This window comes from Solanum pennellii, chromosome 6, assembly GCF_001406875.1.
Source record: "Solanum pennellii chromosome 6, SPENNV200".
Classification (NCBI taxonomy): domain Eukaryota; kingdom Viridiplantae; phylum Streptophyta; class Magnoliopsida; order Solanales; family Solanaceae; genus Solanum; species Solanum pennellii.
The window spans coordinates 477,108-498,418 of record NC_028642.1 but is presented as its reverse complement, the minus strand read 5'-3'; the positions used below and the strand labels follow the sequence as shown (position 1 = coordinate 498,418).

At 28.5% G+C, this 21,311-nt stretch overlaps 5 protein-coding genes and 1 long non-coding RNA gene across 6 annotated transcripts; 4 read left to right on the top strand and 2 right to left on the bottom strand.

Annotated features, from left to right (window-relative positions):
• Positions 1–1,274: 1,274 nt before the first annotated feature.
• Positions 1,275–2,178, bottom strand: LOC107022833. The gene has a single exon (XM_015223417.2). The coding sequence runs from the start codon at positions 1,948–1,950 to the stop codon at positions 1,384–1,386; it is 567 nt and encodes a 188-aa protein (XP_015078903.1). The 5' UTR covers positions 1,951–2,178; the 3' UTR covers positions 1,275–1,383.
• A 6,877-nt stretch (positions 2,179–9,055) lies between these two features.
• On the top strand, positions 9,056–9,519 carry LOC107023640 (histone H4). Its single transcript, XM_015224395.2, has one exon. It carries the CDS (start codon positions 9,108–9,110, stop codon positions 9,417–9,419), a length of 312 nt encoding a protein of 103 aa, XP_015079881.1. The 5' UTR covers positions 9,056–9,107; the 3' UTR covers positions 9,420–9,519.
• Positions 9,520–11,269: 1,750 nt separating this feature from the next.
• LOC107023639 (histone H4) lies at positions 11,270–11,779 on the top strand. The gene has a single exon (XM_015224394.2). The coding sequence runs from the start codon at positions 11,331–11,333 to the stop codon at positions 11,640–11,642; it is 312 nt and encodes a 103-aa protein (XP_015079880.1). The 5' UTR covers positions 11,270–11,330; the 3' UTR covers positions 11,643–11,779.
• A 1,797-nt stretch (positions 11,780–13,576) lies between these two features.
• Positions 13,577–14,564, top strand: LOC107021597. The gene is made up of 2 exons (XM_015222291.2): positions 13,577–13,985; positions 14,093–14,564. The coding sequence occupies exons 1-2, from the start codon at positions 13,720–13,722 to the stop codon at positions 14,283–14,285; spliced, it is 459 nt and encodes a 152-aa protein (XP_015077777.1). The 5' UTR covers positions 13,577–13,719; the 3' UTR covers positions 14,286–14,564.
• Positions 14,565–15,425: 861 nt separating this feature from the next.
• LOC107021598 lies at positions 15,426–16,733 on the top strand. Its single transcript, XR_001457043.2, has 2 exons — positions 15,426–15,928; positions 16,140–16,733. It is a non-coding gene; the product is annotated as an uncharacterized LOC107021598 (long non-coding RNA).
• Positions 16,734–18,350: 1,617 nt separating this feature from the next.
• On the bottom strand, positions 18,351–18,875 carry LOC107021926 (MADS-box transcription factor 47-like). The gene has a single exon (XM_015222640.1). It carries the CDS (start codon positions 18,873–18,875, stop codon positions 18,351–18,353), a length of 525 nt encoding a protein of 174 aa, XP_015078126.1.
• Between the last annotated feature and the right edge of the window lie 2,436 nt (positions 18,876–21,311).

Genomic DNA, 21,311 nt, shown 5'->3' with positions numbered 1-21,311 from the left:
TATATATATATATGTGCGCGTGTGTGTGTGAATTGACTTAAGGATCTATTTTTTAAAAACCATTTGGGGAGTTATATTAGGCGACACGTCATTTTGTGCAGATTCCATATTAACCATTTTTAAAAATTGATTTTTTTAATTGCATATATAGCAAAAGTTTATCTAGAGAAAACTATAGACCAAAAAAAATATGAGAAACATGGGTTTTATTTGCTCGATACAATTATAATAATTAAAAGAATAGGCTTTTATTAATTTTATTTGGTATTCAAGAACAATAAATAAAATAACTTTTTTTATTTGAATGAATTGACTTACAATTTATTTTGTAATCTAAATTAATTTTAATTTATGATTTTCAATCTATTTTAATTCGTCTAAATTTAATTCAATCTAACTCATTTGATAATTTAATGGCAGACTTAATCTACCTAAATCGTCTAAATAGTCCATCATGTGAGTGGCTATATAGGTTTTAGGTTATATTAAGAGTGCGTTTATCACTCTTAAAAAATAAATATTTTAAAATTAAATTATTACTTATTATAAAAATGTCTTATTTATTTATGACTAACTTAAAGGCAATTAAGTCATATAAACTAAAAACATAGAAAATAATTTTTTCAAAAAATATTTTTTTAATATATTCTTCTTCGTATGAAACATACCCGTAGGTTTTTTTTCCTATTTTTATGAGAAATTTTGTCCACCCACCCCTAACACAAATGACTACCAATTGTGTCCTTTTATATTTCATTTTATATACTTTTGTCGCAATGTAGATGATACCTTTTGTTTATCAATATCAATATTATTAATTTTTTAAATTAAATTGAATTAGATTCATTTGATATTTAAAATTTAGTGGCCTCCAAATATTCTTCTCATCCACATTTGTATCCAAATTTATCCTTTTTATTAACAGAAAATCATTTTAAATATTTAAACATACTTTTAATTATATGGCACTCAATCATTATTTGTAATTTAATTATTTAATATAATTTTAAATTCATTCATTGTCCATCCATTTTTTAAAAAGAAACCATCCAATTAAATAATTTTAAAATTTTATTCCCAAATAAAACGAAAAAACTGTTTTCAATAAATTAAATCGTGCAGGTGTGATTTTGGGTTGGGTCTTGACCACTTATTATTAAGACTACATCTCCGAGTTGCAATGATACTTTGAGTGTCTTTTTCTTCTTCTAAAAAAATAAATAAAATTCGTAAGCAATCAAATAATATCATATAAAATAAAATGAGAAAAAGAATCCAAAAATTTCACCAGCAAATTGAAATTTATATTTTCTACTACCAGAACTACAAAAGTAGATTTTTCTAACTCTTGATTACAATATTGACCATTTTCACGACTCGAACCTATGATCTGCCGGTTGTTGAATTTGATGATTTTTTTCTCTTCTCAGCTTCTTCAATTAATCTCTTGATAAGTTTCTCCTCAGCATCTCTCAAAAACTTAAACTTTGGTGGTGGTGAAGATTTCATACTCTTAATTTCAGATTCAAATAAAGGATTGAAACTGAATTCTTGAGATTTAACAGATGGTGAAGACAGAGGAGTAAGAATTAGTGTAATATCACTAAAACTTTTACTTTTTGAACATTTTCTACTTCCATCCTCAGATTCCAAATCCTCTTTAGTTTCCTCTTTAATTGTTGATAGGAATCGAAGGTTATGTAACCTCATAAATTCCGATTCATCGTTATCTTCTCTGTATCCTTCCAATTTTATCGACGACGATGACGATGTTGATGCACCAAACTTCAAATCTTGATTTGTTGCGACTTCTCGAGTAGTGACAAAACAATTAGTTTTTGAAAATATTTTTCTTATACATAACAAGTAGTACAATTCTGCAACAAATACCATTACGATGCAACCAAAAAGGAAACTTAAACCAATGAATAAACCACTAAAAGATGTCATTTTTTTTTTTCTTAGATCTAAAATAAACAACACTAAAATCAACAATTAAAAAGTAGTAAAAGAAAAATTTAAAAGTAAAAAACCCATTGAAGATTTTCTTCAAATTAGCTAAAAAAAGAGCAAGCAATTATGATAAAATTGACAGCAAATTTATTGGTCTAAGGTTTTGGAGACATTTGGAGAAAATTAAAGGATGGATAATTAATACTTTAGTTGGGCTATTTTCTACTCTTTTTTTTTTACATAGATACTATCGATATTTAATGAGTTAAGAAAAAAGGGGAAAAAAATTGAAGATGGTTCCTTAAAGATATATATTTTTTATTTGTTGAAAAATAATTTTGAATTATTATAGGCTTGTTTGGTCATGTATTTGATTTTTAAATTTGAAGGTTTGATTAGAGATTTGTGCTTGCTTATGAAATTTGATGAATAAACTTTAACTTTAATTTGAAACTTTAAATTCATATAAAGGTAGAAATTCAATTACATGTTTGTAATTTCAATTTAAAAATAAAACTTGATATCATAATATTCTCTTCTTCTTTTTTTTTTGCAAAAAATAAAAACACATAATTTGAAATTTTATAAAAACAATAATAAATAATAATAATTCCTCTCTATCTTCTCCCCACCATCTCATGCCCCTAAAGAAGAGGGCAAATTAAAGCTTTAATTTGCTTCTTTTGGGACCCATGGATGCTAGAGTTAAATGCTATGAAAGTATATGATGAAATTAATATCAAAGAGTGATAAGGGTAATATAATCTTATTGTTATAAAGAATATTAAAAGATTTTACAATGTCTTAAAGTTTTTTTTTATTGATTTTTAGTAAAATAAGTGAAATTAAATATGAATAAATAAAATATTCGTTAAATAAAAAATCATATTTTTTTAAATTTTTTTAATTTATTTTTTTTAAATAAAAAATCTTATAAATTAAGATAGAAAAAATAATATTTTGTGAAAAATCATGAAAAATAATAAAAATACGACAAGCAAAATAAATCTTGGAAAATAAAATGACATTAGAAAGTATATATTGCTTTTAAAATTTGAACTCTTAAATTCACTTTCTGTAACTAATTATTGTTGGACATTTCAATACAATATACCGTTGAACGGGAGAGTATTATAGTTTAATTATTTTTAAAAAGGAATGACATGTAAAAAAAAGTATATTTAATTTTAAAATATTTTTAACTAAATAATAGTGTATTAAGCAAATGGAACCACTAACTAGAATTGAAAATAATTGAAGTGAGTAATTTTGGTCAAAGTTGGTGCTTCAATTTCTACTCTTTTGAGTCTTTATGATGGGAGGGAGACTACACTATTATTTATGCCTGTTTTCTTAGGTTGCTTCATTTATTGATATTTGCTGGGAAATTAAAGTTAAGAATATAAAGGATATTAAATTTAGGACAAAGAATTGGCATGTTTTAATTACATTAACAAATTTGAATTTTTAGTATTAGTTCTTCTCTTTATTTTTATTTGTCACGTTTTAATTTTACATATTCATTAAGAAGATAATTATTACTATACGCATTTTACTACATTTGAATGTGTATAAATAGACACTTAAATTTATATGAAATTGAACAAACAGACACACATATAATACATATCATCTTACATGTCTTTTTTGTCCTACGTGGTGTCCTGCGTGTATTGTGCTATGTAGGACTCACATGTTTATTTATTTAAAAGTTGAATAGTTAAAGTGTCTGTTTGTGCATTATGAAAATTGAATATCAAAATTAAAATCTAAAGTCAAGTTTAAGGTCTAATATATATATATTGTGCGTAAAAAGAAATGGAGCAAATTTGTGACACTTTCTTTTTGTTTAGTTTAAAAAAGTAAGAAGTTCTATACATTAATTGATGATGTTGTCATGAATCAAATTGAAGAAATAAAATAAGGGAAAAGGGTCTGATATACCTCTCAACTTTGTCATTTAGAGCTGATATACCCCTTGTTATGAAAGTGGCTCATATATACCCCTACTTGTAAACAAATGGTTCACATATACCCTTTTCCTTTAACGGAAATGAAAAAAAATATATAATTTTAATCTAAATTTTTATTATTTTTTTCTAAAAAGTATAATCCCATATCAGTAAATTTAATCCTCGTCAAACATATCTTTTTTGACTTTTTTTGTTTCAATGACTAATTTATAATTATTATTTTGATAATCAAATTTATTTATGTTTCACTAATATTCTTGTAAAACTTATTGTAGATGGTCAAATTTTTTATTCGAATACGAAATTAAATTACGATACGCACAAAAAAAATAGTTTAATTTTTTTCTCTTTAAACTAAGGAATGAAAGAAAAAAATAAACTAAGAATAAGAAATTCAAATAATTATAATAAAAGAAGTCAAAAAATAATTTATGTATGAAAAANTCAAAGAAGTCAAAAAATAATTTTTGTATGAAAAAAACTAAAATATACCTTGAACTTTGATAGAAAAATCATATATACCCCTAAATAATTTTTTTAAAAAAATTAGAAGTAATAAATATAAATTTAAAACTAATTTTTTAACTTCCGTTAAATGAAGGGTATATGTGAGCCATTTTGTAACAGCAGGGGTATATGTGAGCCGTTTGCATAACGCTAAGGGCATATGTGAGCCACTTTTATAACGAGAAATACATCAGCTCCAAATGACAAAATTGAATGATATATCAGACCCTTTACCCATAAAATAATTACAATAATTTAAAATTGTGCGTCATCCGAGTAAAGAACTTTTTACTTAAAGAAGTGCTTAAATCAATTTTTAATATTTACTTTTTTTAAAAAATTTTTCGGTCAGTGGACCGGATTTATTGATCATAAAAGCAAAAGCTCAATTCTCCAGTTCTAAAATGCGTCTCCTAAAAAAAATAAACAACAATTAAAAGTAATTAAAATTTATTTTGCTGTAGAAATACTTAAGTAGATCCAAACAAAGTCTATATTTAGATATTTTTTCCATACATAAATAAATAAAAAAAAAGAGTAACTCATAGAAGTTTCACTAGTTTAGAGGCTTATTACTTAAATAAATGTTTTTAGTTTTCAATATTACGAATGTATCAAACTTTATTTTCTCTAAATACGTCAAGATACATTTAATAATAAACAGGGTTAAAATTATGTGTAATTTATTTTAGATATATTGTATAAAAGTAAATTCATATGTATGTAAGTGAATTCACATGTATCTTAAGTACATTGACAAATCTCGCTTATTATTCTCATATCTTGATTGTATATCTCATCTTTCCCGTGTTCTCACTCGCCTCCATGTCTCTCTTTATTTTAGTGTATCTAATATCAAAAAATATATGTTTAGGTGTATCTGACTTGAAATCTAGTAAAAAAATATTAATTAGTAACATAAAATATAAATATTATAAAATATAATAATTATAAAATATAAAAAAATAATAAATACGATAAAAATATTTGTATAATTACATAATTTCTCCTAATAAAGGTATATTTTTTTTCTTAAATGCTCAGCACAGCTCCTAAACTAGTGGGCCTAATTAATTTAGCATGAAGCCCAAAACAAATGATGGTAAAAAGAAAAAGAGAAAATATCAGAATAGCACATATAATAGACATTGTAAGGCTCTATAACTATAGTTTTGGAATTACATTTCATAGCAATAGTTTTATTGTGCTATAAAAATTACGGTTTGTATATTTTGTTGTCGATTATACAAATAGGGTAAGTATACACAAATGTTATATTTTATTTATTTAGTAAACGTTTGGCCCTGCAATACTGTATTACGATATGAAATTCTGAGATAAAGTCTGAGTTTGAACATTGCTCTCCAAAAATCATGATATGGAAATTTTATATCATGATTTGAAATTCTTTAAATACAAATGTTGACTCACAAATTTATATTTTATTAATAACCCCACATTATATCTACTATACATTTATTTCATATGTAAATAAAATTAATAATCACATCATTATTTTTATAATTTATTATTGCTTTTAATTTATTAAAATTAAATGATAAAGTAAGAATTGATTTGACGGATATAAATACAAACGGAGGAAGTAATACTTTTTTCGTTTTCATAATAAAAAAAACTTTTCTTTCGGCTACATATGAAAATGTTTAAATTAATTTTATATAAAAAAAGTTTACTACTTTCAATATGTTTGATTATAGCACAAAATTAATGCACGAAAAATGTGCAATTGCACTCAAGTGAAACAAGGCATGAAACATATGATATTGACATACAAGTAAAAATTGTCATAACCTTGTACAATGTTACATAATTATTTGCAGTAATTTCAAAGGGATAGTAGAAATATTTATGGTCTATGAGTATTAAAATATAGTTGCGTATGATATTGACTAACAAATGACTCAGAGTAACAATATTGGTTCGTCTTTTCAGTCAAATGATAGAGAAATGTAAGTTCAACATGAGAAGATTGTTCATAATGTGTGTGAGGATTATATTAAAGACTAGTATACTACAATTTATGTTCAATTTTTTTTTAGAAAATACATAAAATCCCCCACACTCCCCTGAACTTAGCAGCAAAATTTACTTTAACACTTTAACTTAACGGGTAATCATTTAACCCCCCGCCCCCAAAGATCTTTTTAACTAAATTTAATATCACCCTAAAATTATAATACCAGTCTCACAATAGCAAGTGCATTCCGCACGCGCCATAATTTTATTTTTTAATTATTTTTTCTGTTTCTTTTATTTATTCACATTTTAGAAAGAAAAAAAAAAGCAAAAAAATGAGATCCCTATTCCTCAACTCAGTCACGATTGCAATTGAATAAATTCGATCACAACTGAAAGATCGATCCAAATATCAAAATCATTCTCACAAAAATACATTCAACTTTTAAGACACGTTATTAAGACAATAAATAATGATTGAAAGTTTAATTTGAAATGAAAAAAATTATAGATTTTTCATTAAAAAGATCTTCAAGTTCATCACATTTAAAGACTACCACATACAATAATTTTGAAGCAAGAACAGTTGTTGACTTTTCTATTTTTTTCTTATTCATCACTCTTTTACGGATCAAAAGGAAATGGCGGCGGGGTGAGAACATTCCAAAGAAAGAGAAAGAAGATGGAAAGCTCAACGAAAAAGAAGAAGAAAAGGGCAATGCAATGGTGGTTGAGGTGGCAGATTCGAAGAGAAAAAAAAAGAGTGGGGCTTCTAAGAGGAGAAATAGGGTTGCAATGGGGGTTTAGAAGAAGTAGAAATTAAAGAGGTGGGGTGGTAATTGAGGGCTAGAGGGGTGGTGGGCTGTGAGGAAGATAAAGGAAAAAATTTAAAAGAAAAAAATGGGGCCACCTATTTTTTTCTCTTTAATTTTTGCTATTTACGCGAGGTAAATTTTTTGACTTGCCACGTCAGTTGTTTGGATGCATTTAAGTTCATTTGAAAAGAAACAAGATGGGTAAATAATTATCCGTAAAATTAAAGTACTAGATTAAGTTTGGCTACCAAATTCAGGAAGGATTTTATGTATTTTCTTATTTTTTTAATTGAATTAAAGATTGATCAATTAAAATTCGACGAAACAATTACTTTGTGGAGAATTAATACCTTTGTAATAATGTTCATACAAAACTTCAACTTCATCCCATGATTTCATATTATGGTATCATGACATAATTGCATATCGCATGACCAAACAAGCCCCTAGTAATTTTTTAAGACTTCGTTTATCTATTTCGCTTGTTAATATACAAATAAGTTAATTTATTCGGAATATTTATAAATCTTATACAAATATTTAAAATAAATATACAATTAGGAATCGAATTATATAAATTAAATTATAATATTTAGGTTAGGCTTAGTATTTGTTATTCGGCCTACTTTCCCTAAAAGATAGTCCAAAATGAAAATATGAAGAAAATAAAAAATAATAATTTAAATTTGTGTAGTTGTTGGTTCAAGCCCAGATCTCCATAGCCATAACGTTGAATTTTTGGGAACTTACATAAATATACGATAATAAAAAAATATTTACTATTTATCGTAATAATATTTTTTTTACTTGAACATTTTTAATTTATTTATAATACAAGTTTAATAGATATTACAAATAACAATTTAATATTCACATATAATACTAGTTTTAATGATGGATAAACATTTATCAAACATTTTAATACACTTATAATATAATATGACAATTTTTACAAAACAAACATAATATATTTAAAAAACAATTATAATTCAAAAATATTACACATATAATTCACTTTTAATACATATTACAGATTTATCACAATATTGCTTTAAATAGTATTAAATAAAAAATATCACTAAAATTAATTATTTTTAAAATGTATTAATTTATATGATTTTTCCTTTGAATTTTCACCACTAAACTACAACCACGATGATGAGCCATATTATGCGGTAAAGTCATCTAATTCCAATTAAAGTTTAGGAGAATATGATAGAGTCATTCGTTTGCTGATGTGCTTGTGCTTTTAGTTTTAGGATTGCTAATCTTTTTTATAATTGAATTCTTCGTTATAGATTAATATGAGTTTTAGAGTAATGTTAAATTATTTTCAAGTGATTTAAAATTTATGAGGTCAAATTATGAAAACAATCATTTTTATTTGCATTAAAATATACTGTTCACATCATATTTCTTTATGTACAACTCTTCTTCAAACCCTTACCCTAAACTGTCCCAGTATTTTTTATGAAATACAAATAATCAAAACTGATATTTTATAAATATTAAACCTTAATATAATATTTTTAAAAATAATAATTTAATGTCTGTATAGGCCAATACGAATTATAACAGGCTTTAAAAATATTTAGAAATAGATTCCCTATTTCCCTTGACAAAACCAAAAAAAAAAAACACAATCCGCACCCATCACAAAACAATCACCGTCGAACGTTGATTTCCATTTAAGCAACGGCTCAAATACAGTTTCGACTCTCACACGGATCGATACTAATATCCGTCCGATCATCACTTTACGCTCCAACACACCAACGGCCAGGATTGAAATCATCAGCTATATATACACACCAAACTCTCTAAGCCCCAATCATCACAATCCAAATTAAAAGCATTTCTTCTCTAAAATTTCTTCAGAAAAATGTCAGGCAGAGGTAAAGGAGGCAAAGGATTGGGCAAAGGAGGAGCCAAGAGGCACAGGAAAGTGTTGAGAGACAATATTCAAGGAATTACAAAGCCAGCTATTCGAAGACTCGCTCGTAGAGGTGGTGTGAAGCGTATTTCTGGGTTGATTTACGAAGAGACTCGTGGGGTTTTGAAGATCTTTTTGGAAAATGTGATTCGTGATTCTGTGACTTACACAGAGCACGCTAGGAGAAAGACGGTTACTGCTATGGATGTTGTTTATGCACTTAAGAGACAAGGAAGGACCCTTTACGGATTTGGGGGTTAGGGTTTTTTTTTTTTTAAATTATTTGAGCTTTGATGGTGTAATTCTCTGTTACATATTCATGGAATAGAAATCTAATTTAGTTATTAATTCTGATTCTCTACATCTTCTTCACTCTTTATCTATTCAGTTTTTCAACTTTTTCGAAATTGGGATAATATAAATGGTAATTTAAGCTATTCAGATCTGGATATTCATTATATGAAGGATTGTTCGAATAATAATGGTTGTTTTTCGCAAGTTCTGCATAAATTTCATGTTATATGAGATATCTGTTTATAAATTTAACAATGTTGAAATTATGAAAGAATTGGGCAATGTTCAAGAGAATAAACTGACAATGACAATTCAAATTTTAACTACAAAAAGGTTATGTGCCTTTTGGAACATATTAAGTGGATTGATTTATTTTGAAGTTAATTTAGATTTTAACCCTACTTTTAATGTTTTGATATATTTGAAAGTGATTGTAAATAGATTAAATTCTTTACTAAAATAATGTACCTATTTTATATTAAATCAATTATTTGGTTTTTTCTTGTATCACTCAAAATAATTGAATTAGTTCAAATTCAAAATGAAATTTGATTTTTTTTTTCATATTGCTATTTTTCTTTAATGTACCTTGATATTATTTAGGAGGTAAATTGTTATAAATATTTATGATTCACAGAGGGCAATATTAGAAGATATGATTTAAATTATGTTTTTATTAATAACTATTTATTGCCTCATAAATTTAATTAACAAAATAGGTTTTTTTAATAATACTTGTCATTTTATAAAATTAAATAATTAATGCATAAATTTTTATATATAATTTATGCATAAAATTTTATATTCTTGATAAACTAGTAATTAGTCTCGAAAATATATATTTTGATCAATTTTAAATAACTAAACCGTTATTAATAAATTGATTAATTGTTATTGGATTGATTAGTTGTTATTGAAGAAAATCTCAACAAACAAATTAAAAATAAAAGACGAAAAAAAATAAAAAATAATTTTAAAAGTTAAAGCTTCTAACAATGTGTTCTTTTTTAATTAATTGGTGAAAAGATTTGTGGCTCCAAAACAAATTTAAAAATTTAAATAATTATTCAAATGCATTTTAATATTTGTATGTTTGTTATTTATTGAGAAGTAAAATTAAAGAAATATCAAATAAAAATAGAAGGATAAAATTATTTAATTTTTTTAATATAAAAATAATTTAAAGATATGACATTAAAAGAACGAAAAAAGAAAGAAAATGGAGGAAGTAAAAGTTCATCCAAACACACTTTAAGAAAATGTCCTATTAATTATAATACCTACTTAACTTTCCATCCACGTGACATGATTAAGACCACAAGAACATTTTGATATATATTTTCTTTTCTTAAATTCGAGTTAAATTAATCTAAACTATTCTTTTTAAAACAGAGGGAGTATATCCTTTTATTTTTATTCGTCTCTTTTTATTAATCCATTTTGACAAATCATAAAATCTAAATTTTTAATTATTTACTTTATAATTAAAAATAATAAAATAATCAACTAACCATATAAATTATTATTATTTTTTAATACTTATACCAACTTAAAAATTGAAATTTTGAATAAAAAATGCTAGATGAAGTGACCAAGTGAACAATGTCATTAACCAAAAAAAGCACAATCCGCACACTATCACTAAACAATCATTCCTCACCATAGATCTCCGTAAAATCAACGGCTCACCTACACTCTTCGCCTCTCACGCGGATCGACTCTCATACCCGTCCGATCATCATCTTCATCTCCAACACACCAACGGCCACGATTTAAACTCCCAAACAAATCATCAGCTATATATAACCACCAAAATCACAAAGCCCCAATCATCAAAACTCCAAATCAGCATCTCTTCTCTAAAATTTCTTCAGAAAAATGTCAGGCAGAGGTAAGGGAGGCAAAGGATTGGGCAAAGGAGGAGCGAAGAGGCACAGGAAAGTGTTGAGAGACAATATTCAAGGAATTACAAAGCCAGCTATTCGAAGACTCGCTCGTAGAGGTGGTGTGAAGCGTATTTCTGGGTTGATTTACGAAGAGACTCGTGGGGTTCTGAAGATCTTTTTGGAAAATGTGATTCGTGATTCTGTGACATACACAGAGCACGCTAGGAGAAAGACGGTTACAGCTATGGATGTTGTTTATGCGCTTAAGAGGCAAGGAAGGACCCTTTACGGATTTGGGGGTTAGGGTTTTCCTTAGGATTGTTAATTTTATTCTGATCTTTGATGGTGTAATTCTCTGTTATACTAATTCAAGGAATAGAAATTTTCTTATTCTCTCCAATTATCTTTACTCTTTGCTTATTTAATTTCCTCTTGTTTTCATCTGGGTATGTTATTAAAATTGTTCCTATGAGCTTCGTTCACTTTTCTTCTTCTTCTCTAAGTTGGTGATTGCTGGTAAAATGGGCAGAATTTTACGGATCTGTGAAATTAAGGTTGTTGATCGATATATTATGTTTGGTGTTGTGTTTGAGGATTGTCATTTCTTTAATTAACTATGAAAATAATCCCAAATCAGTTAAAATTGCACAATTTTTACCTTGAAATAGTTCCCAATTCCGCTTACAATATTTCATAATAATATTCACAATCTTAGTCATTCATTATTATTATGATAAATATATTTTTCTATTTAATGAATTTACATTTTATAAATAAAATTTTTATTTATGAATATATATTAAATCATATTTATTTGTTCAATTCTTATGTGCATTTGTATATTAATTTTTATTAAAATGTTCACTCTACTACTGCAACTACATATTTTTTATTAAATAGGTTGTTACTCATTTAAAAAATTATATTTCATCTATAATTAAAATGTAGATAACTTTAATAATAAATTTTCTTTTACTTAATTAACTTACCATGAAAGGTTTTTTTTAAAACTAAATAAGAAGAGAGTTTTATTTTTAACTAAATAAGGTGAAATTTTTATTTTTAAGTTAAATAAGATAACGTTTTATTTTAAGATGAAAATTTTATTTTTAAAACATATGATACAATCGTGGAAATGCACACCCAAAAATATTTAACCTAAATAAGATGAAAGTTCTATTTTTAAGAATGAATAACTAAATCTTGCAAAGAAAATATATATACAAAAGAACTAAATAATGTGAGTATTTTTGTAAACAAACAACTTATTTTTAAAAATTTTACAATGAATATTAGTTTGAATATGACAAACCAAGCAAGCAGTAAAAAATCTCAAAATAACTTATTCGAGTATAAATTTTCCAATATAACTAATTTCTGTATACCTTGTATTCAAATCAAATGATCCATAAGAGATGTGTAACTAATACTGCTGAGATTACTCGTTTTATTGTATCAAATATGGGTCAAATAAAATATTTTAAGGAAACTTTCACATATGACCACTCAAATATAATCTAATTACTCTTCATAACTATAGTTGATAATTACAACTTGTAGCTACATGTCATAGGGAGGAGAGAGGCGAGCGAGACTAGGAGAGAGATGAGAGAGAGGGCAAAAAGTGGGAGAGAGGTAAATTGTATACGTATATTGGATAGATAATTGTATATTACACAAATGTATCTGTATATATGACAAGCGAGATTGGTAGAGGGAGGAGAGATGCGAGCGATATTGACAAAGGGAGGAGAGAGCCGAGCGAAAGAGGAAAGAGATGTGAATTGTATATGTATATCTGTTAGATAATTGGATACTATATATATGCATTTGTATATATGACAATCGAGATTGAAAGAGAGAGGAGTGAGGCGTGAGATTGAGAGATGGAGGAGAGAGGTGACCGAAAGAGCAGAGAGTGGGAGAGAGATGAATTGTATATATAATAATTGTTATTATACATATGTATTTATATATTCTGGCGAATCATACATATATAAATGTGACTAATTATATAAATTTGAAGTCAACTCACATAATTAATATATTATATTAGTCGCAATTGATAATTATAGCACACTATAACTATAATAAGTAATTAAATAGTATAAATTTAATTAACAGCATAATTTTCTCAGTATTTTAACCTGACTCATATCCTATTGGACCTGTCCACTTATCAGCCCTGTTAAAAGTTTATGTATGTATAAAATAAATAAAAATGAAATGAAAAATGTGCCTACAAATGCAGCACTGGACGGATTCTTCAAAGAAATTATCTTTTGTGGTTTATCCTAAGAAAATCTACCTTCCAATTCTTTCTTACTTTTTTTTTTTTACCAAATTGACTAAAATCATCCTTCCATTTATTCTTGGATCTAATGACATCTTTTGATACATGTATAAATCTATTTATTGAAGAAGAATCATGTAGATCTGAAGCAATTGAAGAGTCAAGGGTTTCAATTATGTTTTTTATAGTTAAAATTGTTGATCCAAGCAGATCGATTTGCTTATTTTCTAGGATGTTCATCTTTCTTCTCAACTACTGTGAAAGCAAATTGGGTCCATCTTTTGGTGAAGCTTTAGGTATACACAAGGAACCATTATTTGGGGCTCACAAGTGTACAACTCCAAATGCTGATGGGTATGATTCCCTTCTTTCTAATATCTAATTTGTTAACCCAACTCATAAATTGTTCTTCTTATTGTTTTAACTTTTTCTAGATACTTAGTTTATTATTGTTATTGTAGGCACGAATCTAAATTTGTAGAGAATATTATAAAACAAGTCGTACAAGAGGTCAACCACACACCTCTAGATGTTGGAGATACTCGTGTCAAAGATATAGAGTTGTTATTGCGAAATGATATTGATGAAACTTCACATGGTTGGCATTGGTGGAATAGGAAAAACAAATTTGGCATCAAGGTATCTACGACCTAATATTATGATATTAGATCAAAACCGGAAGCTTATAATGCTCTAGTCAAGCTACAAGAGAAACTTCTTCATCAAATTCTCAAGACGTAGGATAATTTAATTGTTCTTGATGACGTGGATCATCTAAGCCAATTAGAATCCTTAACAAGAGAAAGAAGTTGGTTTGGTTCGGGTTGTTTTATCATCATTACAATCCAACACAAACATTTGATATGTGGCCATGGAGCAAAGACTAATTGGTTGCTAGATATTCTAAAGATTTCAAGAAATCTTGTATTTAAAGGAAAGAAGAGTTGATATTGGGAAAACTAGTGATGAAGCAGAATGATGGAGACGATTGCAACTTCTTGCCATAGCTATAAGAGGCAAGTTCTCCATTTCTCTACTTAGCTAAAACATGAAAGTATTAGGCATATACATTTTGTTAGTTATTGATCAATTTATATCACATTATTTTCTAAAAGATTTGATAGAGCATGGTTAGGGGGGCTTTGAACATCCCTTGCTGGCCATCCCTACAAGAAATGCTAAGCTAGTCATAAAGCATGTCATATAAAGACGGGTGCAACAAGTTGTTATTGTTATACCAACTAAAATCACAAGACTTTTGGTGTAAAATTGATGCTAATGCCTTTTAAATAAATCATGCTGCTGATTGATATATTGCTGCATTTTAAAATAGTTACTAATGTTTAGCTGCCCAGTTTGTGTTAAGAAAGAATCGCGAAAAGGCTCATTCCAAAGAGTGAAAAAGATCTGCCTTGCTTAGCAAACAAAGGATTAAAAATAACTATTTGCAAAGTTTACCCGATATGATAAAAGTATAGCAGTGTAGCCAAGCCCAAAAATATAAATGAAAAATGTGACTACATATGAGGAGATATGTAGCATTGACTTAAGAAATATCTTGGTGTAGGATTGCAAATTACTCGACACAAAATGAAGTCTCCTTGATGAAGTCACAATTCACTGTGTTCATTTATTTAAGGAAAGTCATCTACATCCTAGTTTTCTTTCGGTTAATAAATTGACTAAAAATCATCCAATCGTTCTTCTTTCATTCTTGCATCCATGGACACTATTTATTCAAGGAGAATCATCTACATCTTCTCACTTCTCTAATGATGTATTTCTGAGTTTCAGAGGTAAGACGAAGTGGGAAAGCAATGTTGACTTCGAGTAAGGCCTCCCAACACACTTGCAGCCAATGGTAGACCTTGACACATTTCAACAGTTCTATTTCCCATGCTTACTAATTCTTGTGGAACCTCTCCATCAACAAATGCCCTTTGTTTGAAAATGGACCAACAATGATCTTCCGAGGATGTTATCAATTTCATACGAGTTGTCACGAGAATGCAGTTTCCTCTGGATGTATTTATTCCTTTCAATGATCAGTTCCACAAAGCTCTTAGTCTTTGACATTTCAGGTAGACACACAAAAGAAAACTCTCTTTTCAAAGTGCTTCTTGATCTGTTCATCATTGAAAATTCTCTTAGCTATGAGAATGGTGCAATCTGGATGCTTTGGTGAAGCTGTCTTTACACTAGAAAATATGATCTGGGGCTCAAAAAATGGAGAAACGGAACTACACTCAGAGAACCTCCAAATTTATCTGGATGGGATTTGCGAAATGTTTTAGTAGGTATGATTTCTCAAGTCTTTTTTACTTTGTGAAGCAAACTCATAAAAAATTACTCTAAATGAATATTCTATAGCTTCAATGTGCATTTTGAACTATTAAAATGCTTAAATTCAATCACAACAAGCCTGATAAACTAAAGTGTTGGCTTTTATTGTTACGATTTTTGTTTTTGTTGTTAATTATTATTCCTTTTTTCCCTAACAATTTGTAGGTGTGAATTTAAATTTACGGAGAATATCATAAAACAAGTCCTAGAAGAGGCCAACCAGACACCTCTGGATGTTGCTTGAAAAACACAGTTGGAGTAGATACTCGTATCAATGACATGGTTGGTATATATGGCGTTGGTGGAATAGGAAAACAACTTCGACAAAAGGGGCTATAACCAAATATTTTAGCAATTTGGTTGTAGTCTGCTTCATTTCAAAGATTGGATCCTGAAGCAGTTAATGGACAAATTTTCAAAAGTAAAGACTTCAAAGTTAACAGTGTTACTGAAGGCATCAAACTAATCAAAGCAAGACTCTGGTTAAAGAAGGTTCTATTGTTCTTGATCAGCTTTTGTGATATTGGGAGTCACATTTGCAAGGAAGATTGGTAGCTAATGAAGACATGAAGTCCAAAAATTAAGAGCAATTGCTTGTAGTGATCCAAAGATGAGCTTTTTGATGGACTTGATGATAATATGAACATTATTATGTATATTAACTGTATTTTCAACTCTAACTCTGTATATTTCGAATACAGCAAAAAAAGAAGAAGAGGATTTTATAGTCAAACGCCTAATAATAACAATAAATCACAAGGCTCAATGTTAGATGCACAAGAACATTTTATTACATAGAAAATGACGAGAGTATATCATTATATTTTCCCCCTAATTTCTTGATGGAATTTTTTCAAATTACCCTAAATCGATTGGCCATATCCGATACACATCTTAGACCCACATCCACAACCATAACAGCTCACGAGCAGAGGCGGAGTCAGAGTTGCCCCCTCTTTTGATCATGCCTATCAAGATTCTCTCGATCCAGCTGAACTTACTTCGATGTAAGATGGAGTTGAAGTCTTAGGGTAAGTAGCTCTGTACACCATTTGGATATCAATAGTTTCTGTTCTAAGGCAAACTCCTGCATCTCTAGGGACAAAGGTAATTTTTTTCCTGCCTTCTCCTTTCGCTTCCCACTTATTGTTGATTAAAGGAGATATTTAGTCCCTTTCGAGCCTCTTGCTGAGGCAGGCCTAAGGGTTGCAAGCCCATCCAATTCAATTACACAAAGAGAGAAACCTATGTCCATTAAGAATCGAAAGTCATCATTCGTTAGACAAAGCCTACGTGCTGTACATAACACCACAAAAGTGAAAAATCCGCTAAACATAGTTTTCATCTAATGAAATGTTAAAAGTATCCAAAACTTACCCAAGTAAGGGAAAACACTTTTTTTTTAATAAATGTAGTCCAGTTCGCTCTTCCTACTCATTTTTCTTTCTATTTTTTGCTTGTCATTTCTCTTTCTTCTTTAAAATATTTCTTTAAGCTTAATTAGAAATTTTTTTTTACACTAAACTCAATAAGTTTGAAGCTCCTTTTTGAGAGAAATATTTTTAGAACTCATCAAAATTGAAATAACGCCTAATACAAAATGGAACAAAGAATAATCTTTTAGTGTTAAACTAGTGGTCAATCCCTCAATTGAGAAGTGCAATGAGTGAAATTTGACAACAATTGACATTACTTTTATTATTACATGTAAGAGAAAATACTAATTGAAAAGGGATCGACTAAAATCATGTCAAAGTCGTATTATATTGTCGATGAATAATTTTATTCTTTAGATTGAATGAGATTACCATTCATTGTAAAAATAGGTATATTGGAGAAAATTCCAAAATTATACACATAACTAGATTTTCTTGAAACCGTAGTATTTGGGCTAGTTTGCACGAACCTCGACTAATTTTATAGAGAACCTATACTCCGTAGAAATTGCGTAATTCTATCCATCAAATCTTCGACAAATGAGATAAAATCATTATGTTTTTCTGTGACGCTTGAATTCGGACACGAGACTTCATAACTTTCAACTCACTATATTGATCAATGAATCCATCATTTGTTATTAAAACATCTTTAACTTTATGTTAATCATACTCACTCTAACGGAGTACCTATGAATGGCGCATCAACCATCAATGAGAAAATGGGAACAAACCACATATAAGAAACATTTTTCTTTAATAAAAAGTTGAAGGATACATATAACTCGATTAACTAGACTTAAATAAAATATCCTTCGTAAACTATTTAAATGACAACTATAACATAAATAGATGAACAATGAGCGACAATCCTACTTCAAGACGCACAGACAAAATAATGACAGAAGAATATAAAACTACGACATGATTAGTCGAGATCCTAAGGATTTCCACCATTCTCTTCTCCAACATTGCTCTCATTAGCATCAATTTGATTTAAATCATTCCCATCTACATCATGTTCATTGAGTTTTGTCTTCCTCTCGTTAAGTTTAGTCTTGTGCGCGTCAAATAGCTTTAACAAACCTTTAGTTTCTCTAGCATCTAGTTCATGGATGCTTTTCCCCATAGCAAGTTGGTTGAATAGGTTCTCCATTTCCTTCTCTTCAGCTATTTGCTCTATTTTTCGAATATATTCTTCCCGAGCATCGATTTTTCGTTGAAGATATGTTACTTGTGTGAACAACTTATTTTGTTTTTGGGTCTCATCGCAAGCTAAATATTCATTCATTGTGGCATTAGCTTGGGTTAAACAAGGCCAAGCAAAAGCTTTGGTTTCCCCGGGACTAAAAGCAACCACACCGACTTTTACATCACATAGAATAGACAGTTCTTCTGCTTGCTTACAAAGTGATGCTAATTTTTTTTCGACAACGACTTTTCTAGCTCTCTCATCGAGATTCATAGTATTCTTACACCTTTTTTTACTCATATTTGGTACAAGTAAAAAGAAGCAAAGTAGAGAATATATATATAGAGAAGTGAGTACCTAGCTATATGAGAATATAAAATAAGAGTGTTTGACTTTCTAATAGGACTGCATAATGTTGACTGAGATAATTTGAGCAAATATAGAAATATTTTGATTGTTTTATGGTATTTATTTAATTATTTTCTTAAGTAGACGTTAACATCCCAATATGATATCTTGAAGATTGTGAAATAATCATATTTCCATAAAAGAAAAGGATAAAATTGTACTTCTACTTTCCACGGAGGGGTAATTTTGTCCTCCGTTAATAGTTGTGATTTTACAATGTACGTGACTATTGCAAATTATATAAGAGGTTATGATAGGTTTATCGTGTTTTATTATCTTCACTATAACAAAAATAACCATTAGCGGCATTTAATTCTTAAGTGTCGCTAAATGTGTATTTTTAGCGGCAATTGTCCCTCTTTGTATATGTGGCTAAAGCCTTTAGCGACGTTGGTTCTAACGGCACTTAACTAATGCTGGTAAAGACTTTAAAACTCTGTATTAGTGTCAATATTTAATGACGCTAAAAGTTATTTTTGTTGTAGTGCCTGTTGCTCTGTCGTTGAGAAATTAACCATACAGTTTGTTTTTTTATTTAAACAGAACAACATTTAATCCAGAATTTTATATAAACTTCCAATGATATAGCTAAGGTCTGAACTTGCGCAACGTAACCTTCTGCATCTAACTATAACAAATCTAAGGGGTTATTCCACTATGTATATAAATAACTTATCCCATCACTATGATATAAATGGTGGAATAAGTTAACCACAAACGTACCAACCGAACAAGATAAATTTTTTTTATCCTATTGCTATTTCCTTGTCCCATTACTATTATTTATAACTAGCTGCTAACTTGACCATAAAATACTCTCTTTTGAATATTACATCATGTAGACCTTTCTTAGTAGTCATTTTAGGGGTAGCCCAATTTATAGGTGTTTCATCCTTTAAAAATAATTCACTTCTTCGATTTTGTCATCTCTTTGATTCGATGACACAAAATGAATATTTTTATATTTTGGATTTCATCTATTGACACATTTCGTTTTTATTTCAGGTGATACAATGTGAAGTTCGCATATTTCATATGTGGGTAATTTCATAGACATTATTCGAAGAAGAATAACAGAACTTATTTGAAGACATTATTCAATAGTTTGAACAATATAAGTTTATTTTTAAGAGTTGTGACTGTCATATATTGGATCAATATTTCTTTTTGATTGTCAAGATTTAAAGAGGTATATTCTATTTTATGAATAAATAGTAATATATATGTTTTCCCCATCAGCGAAACTTATTCTTATTATGAGGCTCTCTTTTGCGAACATGTTTATTGGATTTTTATATATACATTTTATTGATAATGTAGTTGATATTATTAATGGTGGTTAAATAATTACCGTTAAACGTTATGATATTTAGTGGCAATTCAATGGAAATTATTCGCCATAAATAAAATGAACATTTAGCAGCCAACATATTTGTAGCAAACAATCGCCATTACAACTACTATATTTTAGCGACTATTTATTTAGATTTATCGACTAAATAAGTGGAAGCTACTAGACCTTAGTTAGCCGAATGAATTACCTTTAGAAGCCAAGACAATTGGCGCAAACAATCGACACTAAAAGTACTATCTTCTAGCGGCTATTTTATTTAGATTTTTATCGACTAAATCAATGGACGTTAAAGACAATAGTTAGACTGTATGAATTACCTTTAACAACCAACATAATTGCCACAATCAATTGCCGTAAAAGCTAATTGTTTGTAGCATCAATTAATGCTACTCTTTACTAGCATTTCCCACAATGGCCATAAAAGCCTTTGTCGACCCAACATTGCCAGCTAAAGTTCATTGGTCGGTATAGAGTATTGCGACAAATGTTATTGCCGCTAAAGCCATATTTTATCGCCTTCTTTTGTAGTTGTATAATGTAATGATTGGTCGGTCATTTTAATCTCTTTCGTGAAAATTATCATTTTGCCCTTCTAATAGTGTCCCCGGTGATCCATGATTGAGTTTGAAAAGTTTGTTTTGAACTTAGAGTTAAAACTTGAGAATTTTGGTAAGTTCGATTTTGAAAGGCTAAATTGTTAAGAAAAAGATTTTCAGTGTCTTTTGGAGTTTCAAGTGTTGAAATGGAATTGTATCAATTCCATCCGTCACAAAATTTTAATTCTGATTCAAGAGAATCGTCGATTTTATTTCTAATACTATTTTAAGGATTTGAGGTCTTAAGTTATGAATTCGTGGACATTTAGCCTTTAAGTTGACTTTGATCAATATTCAGGGTTTGGATGCTCGGATAAGAATTTTGAGAATTTCGTTGATTGGGGGGTGGGT